This window comes from Mesoplodon densirostris, chromosome 1 (genome assembly GCF_025265405.1).
Source record: "Mesoplodon densirostris isolate mMesDen1 chromosome 1, mMesDen1 primary haplotype, whole genome shotgun sequence".
NCBI lineage: Eukaryota > Metazoa > Chordata > Mammalia > Artiodactyla > Ziphiidae > Mesoplodon > Mesoplodon densirostris.
The window spans coordinates 20,671,108-20,684,014 of NC_082661.1; the positions used below are offsets into that span (position 1 = coordinate 20,671,108).

Sequence of the window (12,907 nt, forward strand, 5' to 3'; positions counted from 1 at the left end):
CTGTTAAATTACTGCAAGTTGTAGCCTCTAGGAAGCAGAAATTGGATGGGGATAGATGAGGCAGAGGAATGTTATTTTAATTTGTAAGCCATTTAGTATTAACTAACTTTTATCTTAGTGCCAGAAATTAAGACGCATCTAAATACATACTAAAGTTTTACAATATTTGTGAATAATCACTTCTTAGGTAAAAGCAATATTGGGAACTACAGAGAATTTTCAAGATTAAAATGACTGCTCTTAAACAAATTTTCAAAAGTTAAAACAAGGCATTTAAAAAGACAAACCACTAATTACCTAGACTGCTTCATTATTTGATTCTATTACAGAGCAACATTCTAAAAATCTTTAAAAATGGAAAAAATATCAGTGATTTCCTAAATCACTGGACTTCCAAATTGTAATTCAGTATTTCAGGAAGGAGTCAGGCATGAAATAAACATTCAGTAGATATTTGTTGGAGGAAAAAAAACCCCAAATGGTACCATAATTAATAGCACTACTCATAATAGAAAGACCATAGATCCCAATTTTCATTGTTACTATACTCCATTCCTCACTATAGTACTAGAAGCAGACACAGATGTTATACATATATCTATTTCAAAGAATCCTCCTGTCTATGGGAAATATATCACATAGAAAAGTGATTCTCAAAGGGAGTAAGGGAGGAGAGGTTGGCAGGATAGCTGAATTTTCCTTGTTCTGGTTGCTGCAGGAGAGTGGAGGTGCCTTCTTCCAACTGACTACACTCACTACGCCTTATTGGTTTATTTCAAGTTTTAAAGGAATCATTGGGCCTCCCTGGTGGCGCAAGTGGTTGAGAGTCCGCCTGCCGATGCAGGGGATACGGGTTCGTGCCCCGGTCTGGGAGGATCCCATATGCCGTGGAGCGGCTGGGCCCGTGAGCCATGGCCGCTGAGCCTGCGTGTCCGGAGCCTGCGTGTCCGGAGCCTGTGCTCCGCAACGGGGGAGGCCACAGCAGTGAGAGGCCCGCATACCGCAAAAATAAATAAATAAATAAATAAAAATAAATAAAATAAAGGAATCATTGCTGTGGTGATCATTTTGTAATGAATAGAAATAACAAACCACTATGTTGTACACTGGGAACTAACATAGTGTTGTTGGTCAGTTATACTTCAAAAACAATCAAACTCATAGAAAAAGAGATCAGATTTGTGGTTATCAGAGGCCGGGGGTGACGGGAGGGGTAAGTGGATGAAGGCAGTCAAAGTGTTTAAATTTCCAGTTATCAGATACATAAGTACCAGGGATGTAATGTACAATATGATTAATATATTAACACTGCTGTTTGTAATATGTGAAAGTTGTTAAGACAGTAAATACTAAGAATTCTCATCACAAGGAAAAACATTTTTTTCTTTTTCTTTTATTTTGTATCTGTATGAGATGATGGATGTGCCCTAAACTTACTGTGATAATAACTTCATGATGTATGTAAGTCATTATGCTATACACCTTAAATTTATATAGTGCTGTATGTCAATTATATCTCAATAAAACTGGAAGAAAACAATAAAGGAAACATTGCTTAATATTCATTCATTCATTCTACCTTTAGTTCTTTTTAGCATTTGTCATATGTTCAAGACCCTTCATTATCTTACTGCAATAAGACAGGCAATCTTTTTTTTAAGTTTTATTGATACATACTATAAAATTCACCCATTTTAAGTGTACAATTCAATGAGCTTTTGTAAATTTACGTATTTGTGTAACCATTACCACATTCCACTTTTAGAACACTTCTATCACCCCAAAAGTCCCCTCATGTCCATTTGCAGTGAATCTGCACTCTGTCCCCTCACCCACCGCTGATCTGCTTTCTATCTCTACAGTTTTGCCTTATAAATATAAATTTCATATAATGGAATTATGCAATATGTACTCTTATGTATCTGACTTTGTTTACATAAGTTTTTTGTGGTTCATCCATTTTGTCATATGTATGAGTATTTTTTCTTTTTTATCGCTGGGTAGTATTCCATTGTACAATATACTATATTTTGTTTATCCATTCACTAGCTGATGGACATTTCAATTGCTTCCAGCTTTCGGTGATTACGAATAATGCCATGACCATGCATGTTCAAGTCTTCCTGTGGACTCCTGTAGAATAAGAGACCTTCATCTTACAGGACAGTGCCTCACACTTGTTACACTTTACCACTAACAGCCAAATGATTTTACACATTTGTGGCCAACAGTATGAAGCACATACTGATATTTAATAAATTAATATTAAATTCCTACTGATACTTAAAATGTTTGTTAAAAGAATAAAAGAAACATGTTACTCAGCTATTTCTGATAATATGGGTCTTAACTTCAAATGCTAAAAAAAACAAAACAAAAACAAAAACAACTTTGTCTCCAATGAGTTTACCTGCTACAAATAAACTGACGATGAGAATAAAGATATTAAACATCCCTAGATCAGTTTCATACAAAACAATCGATTAAGCCTAAGTTTCTCTAAAAGTCTTCTCAAAACTACACCAACATTTCATAAAAAGTACCTTCGGGTCTACATAATCATGCTCAAAGTATTCAGCCATTCATTTACTTAGTAAGGATTTATTGAGTGTCTACACTGGGAATATAAGTACTTAAAAATTTCAAAGTCTCTTCCCTCATGTAGCTCACATTCCATCATCCAATTTTTGCAAAAAGTAAAAATAACAAAAACAGCAAAAATAACGCAGGACTTACTAAGAAAATTACAACTATATGCCATACACTATGGCACTATATTCTTACAATGTTAGATAACCACCATGTAATTCTTTTAAACTAATTTCTACACGCTTAAGCATGTTTAAATTTTATACAAAAAAATCATTGTGTTTCTTTAAACAGTCAGTGGATTAAATATGGTGTTTGTGATAAATTCCATTAAAATATTAGACTCTGAGCTTTTGGTAACCCCCCCCACCCAGCAATAAACAATGATTCTATACAAAAATGAGATTCAAATATTTCTTTTTGACTAATAGTGCTATTTCCAGGAATGTAACCTGCCTTCCAAAGGACAAATGATTGGGTAACATGTTAGAATGATAAAATTAAGCACACCAAACCTTAAGAGCCAGGCCTAGAAATCTAAATTTTAAATTGTAACTTATGTGCATTTACTGTTACCAACAAAGACTACAAAAAACCATCCAACAGACTAAGTATTAATGACAATACATTATCCAGAGTTTTTGTGGAGACTAAAGATCACTTTTGTTCTGTTGTTCCTATAGAAGATATATACTATCACACAGGACTATGGTGATCGAAATTAAAAACCTGAAAATTTACTTCTTCTAATACCAAGGCAAACTTACCACATTTTACTCTCTAGTCTCTTTTATTACATGAGAGGAAAGGTTCTTTATAGTTCCTCAAAAAGAATCCTAAATTGCCCCGTCTAATTAATCAAAATAAGAGTAAAGGAGAATCAGTTGCTTTATCAAAATACATGACTGACTAAAGACTAAGATTATATTCTTCTATAATTTAAAAATGCTCATTTCAAATGGCTTCAAAGCTCTCATCATGTGGCCTCCACAAATGGTATTTACATAGTGTTCTCAAAAGACTAGCAAAAATATTTCCCATGATAAACAAAGACAAGGAAATAAATACCACATGGAAAACCCTTTTATCCAATGTCATAAAACTAAATAAAAAGAAAATCCATAACACTTTCCCCTGAAATGTATACAGTAACATTAATAACAAAATTATCTACTAAACCAAATATTTTCTAAGAAATTCATTACTTAGATAAAACATAAGGAATTTCTCTCTAATACTATGTTGTGGAATCCCTATGTCTCCTTGAATGCACATTAAATTTAATCAATGAACAAGTATGTATTGTGAATCTATAGCATTTCCATAATAACCTTTTTCTATAAATTTAAGCTATTTACTCTCTGTACCATCATCCAACATAAATAAAAATGGCCCTGTCTATAACATCTTGCTGATTTGTATTATTTATCATTTTTACTATATATACTATTTTTCCAAATATACCACAAGCTCCTCTATGGTAGGGAAGCATGTTCAGCAATAATATATAGTGTAAGTTCAATAAATTTGATTACAAATTATTTTAAGAGAGCAGTTCCAATAGCTAGCAAATAAGGAAGCAAATTGCAAAGGGTAAAAAAAAACCTCTGGTGATAAGGCATTAAAACAGCAGGTGCAGACCACACGTTTCAGGCATTTCCCAGAGCAGAAAAGGAGAACAGTAAAACACATAAATTTCAGGTTATTGTCACTGAGTCTTAGTTTTTAAATAAATTATTACTAAGGACTGTTTGCTGATTCCAGAGAAACAAATTGCAGGGAGTTCTCTCATCTTCTAGTTGTACTGTGCATACCAGTCCAGTTTCCTTATCAAAAAAATAGAGAAATAAATTCCACTTCACCTCACAGAAATGTTCTGAAATTCAAAAGAAATAATAATGTATGTTAAAGGGCTTTGCACACAAGTAGCATATTAAATGCAAGGTGTTACTGAAGATGGATTCTACCCTTTGATCCAACAATTCTAATTCTTCATGTTTATCCTAAGGATCTAGGTGGACAAATACACAAAAGTATCTGAACAAAGATGTTCATAGTAGCCCTGCATGGCATGAAAAAGTAATGTAAAATTAACATTTTAAATGTCATTAACAAGGACTTCCCTGATGGTCCAGTGGTTAAGAATCTGCCCTCCAGTGCAGGGAACAGGGGTTTGATCCCTAGTTGGGGAACTAAGATCCCACGTGCCACAGGGCAACCAAGCCTGCATGCCACAACAACTGAGCCCGCACGCTCTGGAGCCCATGGGCCACAACTAAAGAGAAGCCTGTGTGCCGCAACAAAGAGTGTGCCCACCACAACGAAAGAGCCCGCGTGCCGCAACTAAGACCCAGTGCAGCCAAATAAATAAATAAATAAATAAAATTAAAAAACGTCATTAACAGATGGTTGGCTTAACAAATTATGGTACACACATGAAGTAGAATATCATGCTGTAATTTAAAACGACTTAACAGATGTGTACAAACTTGAAAAAATGTTCAGGATAAGTGAAAGCAGGATTGCAAAGGTTCACAACCCTGAGATGCCTTCTTTCATCTTTCAAACTTGATCAGGTCCTCTATTATGGCCTTCACAGGATCCTCTATTTTTCTCTATTAAGCTCATCATAGTTTGAAATAATGTATTTATATGTTTACTTGGTAACATGTGTTAGATGATAATGAAGATGGTATACACATGTGTACACACACACACACACAGGGAAGAAAAGTCTGCCAGTGTTTTAAAATGTTAGAAGCCAAAATGAAAATAAAAACAATCTAAAAAAATATGCATACTTAAATTACATTAGCACTATTGAACAGAAATGAGATCTGGATACATATTTTGTCAAACCACACCACAAAACCTCTTTGATTAGGTTAGTATTGGGGAAACGGTCTTCACCTAAGAAATGATAAAGAATCATGCTACAATATATACAAAAGGAGGCAATGCTGTTTAATTTGTAAGAAAAAACTAGAAGAGAAAGTTTTCTTCAGGTTAACATTCCTGCCTGGTTAGAATTATGCATATACTGCTTAAAATCTGGCCTGATATTAAACTTAACCATCACTTATAGCTATAAGGCTTGGACAAAAATCCCTTAAGCATCTCTAGGCCACATGAGCTTTAACCATAAAATATATGATAATATCTTACCTTCATAAAGCAGAGAGCTGTACCAGATGAAATCCTCAATTCCCTTTCTATGATTGGTGACCTATATTACAGTATCACATAAATATTCTGGCGAAAGGCCTCTCATCAAATAGGAACAGAAGGAGTTGTCCTACCAACTTACAAGCCATGATCATGCAAGTCTCCTTCAAACGATACTTCCACAGGGGGATATATTCTTAAGAAATCCAACAACAGCAAACTTATGCTTCAATGAAGCATTTAATGGAAAATCTGAGTTTGTTGAGGTATATAAATAATTCTTGAGAATTTTTCATTTAAACTTGGTTTTAGTGAAAAACAGAATATCACAGAACACATCAGATCACATCACTCAACATTTGGAAAGTACTTGAAGAACAACACTAATATCATTAAGAGTTTAACTGCTACTAATTTCCACTTTTGTCCTGAAACTTTGGGAGTTCTATACTGGACAAAGACTCAGCAACTAGTTATTTAATATAGAAAAATTGAAAAATATAGACAAATAAGAAATTTCACAAAAATAAAAATAAGTCTTCATTCTATTATTCCGTGAACAAATAAGTACATGTTTAAGAATAAAAACCGAAGATGTATCTCAAATTACTTCCACTAGGGGGAAAATAAACCTCTACAACTGTACTAGAAAAAGAATTCACCCCGCTCCTGCAAAACAAAGCAAAAAAACCCCTAATAATCCATGAAGAAGACAGACAAAAGGATATAAAGCTGAAAATATAACATCATTCCCTCTAAAATAAGACTAAAATATTTCATCATTCTGTAGTTTAAGAAAAGTTAAACTAAAGCCTTACAAGCAAAAGGAAAGTTGTTTTGTTTTGTTTTTTATGTCATCAATCTTAGCACATAGTACTGAAATACTGCAGCTGAAAAATGTAAGACATTTTTCATCAACTTGAAATTCAACCGTAAATTGGTACAGGTATACCTCAGAGACATCATGGGTTTGGTTCCAGACCACTGCAATAAAGCGAATATCTCAATAAAGTGAGTCATACAAATTTTTTGGTTTCTCAGTGCACATAAAAGTTATGTTTACGTTATACTATAGTCTTTTTTTTTTTTTTGGCTGCATTGGGTCTTAGTTGCCGCACACCAGATATTTGTTGAGGCATGCGAGATCTTTCGTTTCAGCACGCGGGCTTCTCTCTAGTTGTGATGTGCTGGTTTTTTTTTCTCTCTCTCTCTAGTTGTGGCGCTCGGGCTCCAGGGTGCATGGGCTCTGTAGTTTGCAGCATGCGGGCTCTCTAGTGGAAGCACACGAGCTCAGTAGTTGTGGCACACGGGCTTAGTTGCCCCACGGCATGTGGGATCTTAGTTCCCCAACCAGGGATCAACCCCGTGTCCCCTGCATTGGAAGGCGGATTCTTTACCACTGGACCACCAGGGAAGTCCCTACTATAGTCTATTAAATGTGCAATAGTATTATGTCTAAAAAAAAAAAGTACATACCTCAATTCAAAAACATTTTATTGTTAAAAAATGCTTACCATCACTTGACAATGCAGGGTTGCCACAAACCTTCAATTTGTAAAAAACACAATGTCTGTGACGCACAATAGAGGGAAGTGCAAGAAAATGAGGTATGCCTGTACTTACTACTTTGTAGATCACCTTAAAATAATACAATTACTATATGCGTGGTACAAGCTCATACGAATATTTACTGCCAATATTTGACAGACTTTTGGTTCTTTGCATATGAGTTCTGATATCACTGAATTCTCATGACACAGGATGACAATAGTAGTCTTTAAAATTAATTGTAGCATTCTGTAGTCTACTATAACATACTTGTTTAAAAGAACTGGCAATCTGAAGATTTTTTTTTTTTTTTTTTTTGCGTTATGCGGGCCTCTCACTGTTGTGGCCTCTCCCGTTGCGGAGCACAGGCTCCGGACGCGCAGGCTCAGCGGCCATGGCTCACAGGCCCAGCCGCTCCGCGGCACGTGGGATCTTCCCAGACCGGGGCACGAACCCATGTCCCCTGCATCGGCAGGCGGACTCTCAACCAATGCGCCACCAGGGAAGCCCGATCTGAAGATTTTTATTCTTCAAATACTATATATTGTTTTCCTTTCCAGATGTATTATCATTAATATCCTTCAGAACACAAAGTAATCAGAGTTTGCCAAAGCAGGAGTTGCACATTCTTCCATTATTTCTACTTACAGAGTCTAATATGATACTTGGCACAAAAGAAAAACTCAGTTCCAGTTTAGGACAGTCTACCTGGAGTTTGAAAACCTTCCATTCTTCAGGAACATCTACTGTGTACAGAGCGCTGTGACGGGTACTGGGGATAAATCTTTAAGAAGAAGAGATTCAATCCTTGCCTTCATGGAGTTTTTAGTCCAATAAGTGACACATGAATTTATCAATCAGAGAACTGCATTTCTACAGACTGTGATAAACAGTGGAGGAAAAGTAGGGATGCCATGAGGTATGTGAATACCTGCTCTAGTTTGGCAGATGAGGAAAAGGCTTCCCTGAAGAAGTTATTATTGAGCTGAAGTAAGAGTGTAATTAGATAGAGATAACATGGCAAAAGGGGAAGAAAAATGATTCTCAGAAGAGAACAGATGTGCAAAGACCCTGAGGTAGGAAGAAACATGGTCTATTGAAGCAATTGAAGGAAGGCTAGCCAAGATAATTCATCAGAATTGTATTTGGGACAAGAGGGGTTGCAGGGATACCAGTTAGGAGGTCGCAACAGCTGTCCAGGTGAGGAGTGATAGTATCTTGGATTAGGAGGGTAAGAGAAAAGGCAGGTTCAAGAGATATTTAGGAGGAAATCAGTGTTAAGCTAAGAGAAAAGGCAGGTTCAAGAGATATTTAGGAGGAAATCAGTGTTAAGCTAAGAGAAAAGGCAGGTTCAAGAGATATTTAGGAGGAAATCAGTGTTACCCTGAAGCCATGTAGAGTAGTGTCAGTAGAGTTTTAAAGATGACAGATCTTAATATTTTTCAGCTGTGAGACCAAACAGTAAAGAAGCTGGGAATTTGAACTTATCCTATACTACTCAATAAGCCAGATAGCAATTGCAGCCAGTTCTCTAATAGCAGTAATATCTTAGCAGGGGTGATTTTTATAAGTGTGCCAGAAGGCCATGAACCAAGACTAAAGTCAACCATGAATTTAAAAAATAATTATGTATTACAGATCCCACCTCCTAATTGTTAAAAGGATCCCAAATGATAAAATTACTGGGATTTTCAAGGTACATGCTTTTAAACTCACATTACATCACTCATTTTCTCTCCTTTTTACTTCTATGAAAGTAAGGTTTCAACGCTTGGGAGAAAGGAGGAATAGGAATTTATAATATTATGAGCCAACTCTCAGCATAAATTTATAAAGTAACATTTATATCAGGAATATCATATTATATCTGAGAATATTAGGGGGGAAAAAGTCAACCAACATTATATCTTAAGGATGCTACAATGTCAGGGAACAAATGTCACTTTACGACATACAAGAGATCAATGTTCAAGACGCATAAGAACAGCAACTTCCACATAGGTAGCTTTTTGATCAGGAAAATAAGACGCATATACTCATCAACTCTATTCCTTTCCTTGTTTCAGATGACTAATAAATGAAAATTTTTACACGTTTTCTTTCTTTCTGCTTTATGCAACCAGTATAATAAAATCTTTATTAAATCCAGTAATAGGCTTAAAGTTAACAGGGAGTCTACAGTGCTCCCTTACAAATGAAACAACAATACTATCTCCCAAGTACCCCAGGATTAGAATTTGATCCCTGGTTCCCTACTCCATGAAGCAGAAATCTTAAATGGTAAGGAGAAATCATTTCTAGTGTTCCACTTTAACATACTAGTTTTCATCTAAAGGCCCCACCCTAAATCCCACACATGGGTGGACCTTGAGATAATATATCCTAAAATCTCTTTTTCTTTCTCTCTCTCTTTTTCTTTCTTTCTTACTATTTATATTCCCATGAAACATTACTTTACTTAGTCTTAGGTGGTCCAATGTACATGTAATTATTTTCCCTTGGGTACTAAGAACAACATGGCATACTTGTAGTGTTACAAATTATCTGACATGCTGTGCTAAAATACACAGTAATTAGCAATGTAGTCCCACACACAACAGTAGAATCCTGACAAGAACACTAGCATGAAAGAGAAACATCACTTAGTCAAAACCCCAAGCTAAGCAAAGTATAAGTCAACAGATGACAAAGACATTAATGACCTGTAACATAACTGGTAAAATCTAGAAATACACATCTTATTTATACCTCTATAATCCTTGAGTTGTTAGTAAAAATGTCACATTTGCAATGATGGGGTGGTGTACTGAATAACCAATATAGTAACTGATTTCTAAAACTGTCAATAAATCAGTGTCACAGAACTTCAGGGGAAGGCGGGACCTTGGTGAGTACGTAGTTCATCCCTCAATTTACTATGACGACAGTAAAGGACAGAGAAAAAATGTAATGAGATCATATACTTGATTTCTAGAAAGTAGGAAACAATAAATACTTGCAGCATGGCAGAATCCACGTTTGGTTTCCTACCTGGTATTTCTCCCATGTCTCAAAGTTAAAAATAAATTTTTTTTTAATCTACACGTGGATTGGAAAACTCATAAATTCCTCAATACAGGTTTTAATTGACGATACCTTAACCAGAGAAACTGTGAGGGGCAAGAAAACTTATGTATACTTTTTGTTTAATGCTGCATATCATACTACGTATTTTCATCCCAAACCTACCATACCACAACAAACGCTCTAGATCCACACATAAACATAAATACAGCATATTACACTTGTGGTTAATGATTGTTATAATTTTTAAAATTGTTTAAAATACACAGAGTAGTCTTAATGAAGAAAAGAAGCCATAAAGGAAACACAGCTTTGAAGATAAGTCAAAGAAAGAAGAGTGAATCCTAGTGATGTGCCTCAGTAATCCAGAGTGGGAAGATCCACCATTTTGAGCTCTGTTATATACGGGAACCTCAGGTTTGCTGCATCAATGAGTTAGAGCCCCTACTCCTGCTCCCTCCCCAATCCACCTCCCCAGGTGTTACCCAGTTTCCTGTCTGGAGCTCTCCAAAGTCTTCAGGCAAACTTAGTTACCCAGAGATTGCTCTGTGTCCCTCCAAAATGAATGCTTACGTTCTCTAGACCAAACTTTGGAAAAAAAGATCTCATTTAATTCCTTTTATCAATGGAAAAGGCAAGCATCTGTTGATTTTGACTTTCTTTCAAGACTGGACTTTTGAAAACTTCATATGAGATGAATCTTTAGAATTCACTGACCCTCTAGAACAAAAACACTGAAGAGACAGCCAGACACTACCAAAAATTTTCAAAAAAAATATAAGTCAACTATGTCTGAGTACAGCCAAGTAAGCATTTTCTAAGTTTCTGTTTTGATTGAAGAATAAGCACCTTCTTTCTTTTCCGTTTTTTTTTCCTTTAAAAGCTCCCAATTCAATCTTATCATCCTTAAACAAACAAAAAAATAGACTGTGCCCACTAACTTCCTACTCTACCTAAATATTTTTATTCCTTTGACAAAACCCTTGATTCTGTTTTATATCCTGCCTGAGCTATTTCTGATTTTTAAAAATTTTTGGATCATCCAAGTTTAAAGCTGGCCCAAGATTGCATTTAGCATGTGGCTGCAAGCATGGACACATGCTGCCAGTCTCTGAACTTACTATCGCTCTCAGTCACAGACATCTTCACTTAATAATCCCCAGCAAGAACTTCTTTGTCTTTCCAGATTCTATTTCTTCCCTTCTACACAAAGGTAGGTTATGATTCCGAAGCTTTATTATTTTAAAAGGGCCAAATCCCGAGGGATGGTGGGAAAGGCACCCATTTGGCCGTTCAGTGTTGCTCTAGACTCGGTACTAGAGAACTGAGGTCAGTTGGGCCAGCACTTCTGCCTGAGTATGTGCTCCCTCCCTCCAGCTGCCTTTTCTAAACCTCCCCAGCTTGCTACCTGTTGGCAGTGCTGGTGTTGCTGCTCCCGCTGCTGTGTTTCTGTGCCCGGCTCAACCTCCGTGGGGGCTTTGAATGCTGCAGCCGGGGGCTCGGCATGGAGGGGAATGCTGAGGCGTAGCCATGTTCACACTCTAAAGAAATGGCAAGAAAAAAAGATATGATAAGAGGAATATACCCGAATTCATGGATCTACAGATGTCAGGTCCTTGCAGTAACAGGTTGCTGAAAACAAGAGAAGAAAAAGAGGTAAATTTTTTCCACTCTTTCTGGTTGGAAGATAAAATTCCCAGTCCTTGCCTGGTCATCAATCCTGTGACATTATATACAGACCCAACTCGCCCCTGGAAGGTGTACCAACACCTCCTCTAAACCAAGGAACTTCTCCCTCCTCTCCAAAATCCTTTTCTCCAAGAATTCTTGACTCAAACACCTTCATTTCTGAGACCAATTAACATTCACCTAAATTATTTCACTTGCCTCAAAATCCCTTTTCCTTTAACTATCCCCCTTCTAGAAGGTGTCTCTCTAAGCCCCACGTTTTTGTGTACTTCAAATAATTCAATCACCTAGTCTTAGGAGGACATTTTCTCTCAACACCATTTCCAGGGGCTGTACTCTTCATACCCCAATCTCTTTACATCTCCCTTAGTCTCCATTCCTAAGGGGATTCCATCGCATCGCACTTCAGATTCGAAGAGGTCCCTTGGCCACAAGTGTCTGTCCTCCTCCGCCCTGCTCTTCAGCAGGCATTCCCTTTCTTTGCACTCAGCCTTGTCTCGCCCACCCCTACCTGCACTGCTCCCAGCCCTTTCCTCCAGTTCTTTGCATCCTCTTTCCTCCCAGGTCCTCAGATCACCTCCACTCTCAACACCCTCCTTCCCTCTCCTCTGGTCCACCTCCACTCAGGGCAGCTCCCAGGTCCAGCCTGACCCCTCTCTCCATCTCCCCCAGGTGACAGTCTCCTCCCCTTCATTAACATACACACACCCACATGTGCCCCCTCACGCACGCACCAGTGGTACTCCTCCCGTCACATACCTGCTGCCTCATGCACCCCTCCACTCACATGCCCACCCTCTCTCACACGCACCCCCCCACACGCACCCCCCTTCATACACCCACCCCTCCTCAC

General features: G+C 37.2%; 1 protein-coding gene across 2 annotated transcripts in view; it reads right to left on the bottom strand.

Moving 5' to 3' along the window:
- Nucleotides 1-12,907, bottom strand: part of MXI1 (MAX interactor 1, dimerization protein) — a 99,220-nt gene that overhangs the window by 68,428 nt on the left and 17,885 nt on the right. For both annotated transcript variants that reach the window (XM_060099771.1, XM_060099780.1), the window contains exon 2: nucleotides 11,774-11,906. In XM_060099771.1, coding sequence (XP_059955754.1) covers nucleotides 11,774-11,906 — 133 coding nt within the window. The remainder of the gene's footprint in view (nucleotides 1-11,773; nucleotides 11,907-12,907) is intronic.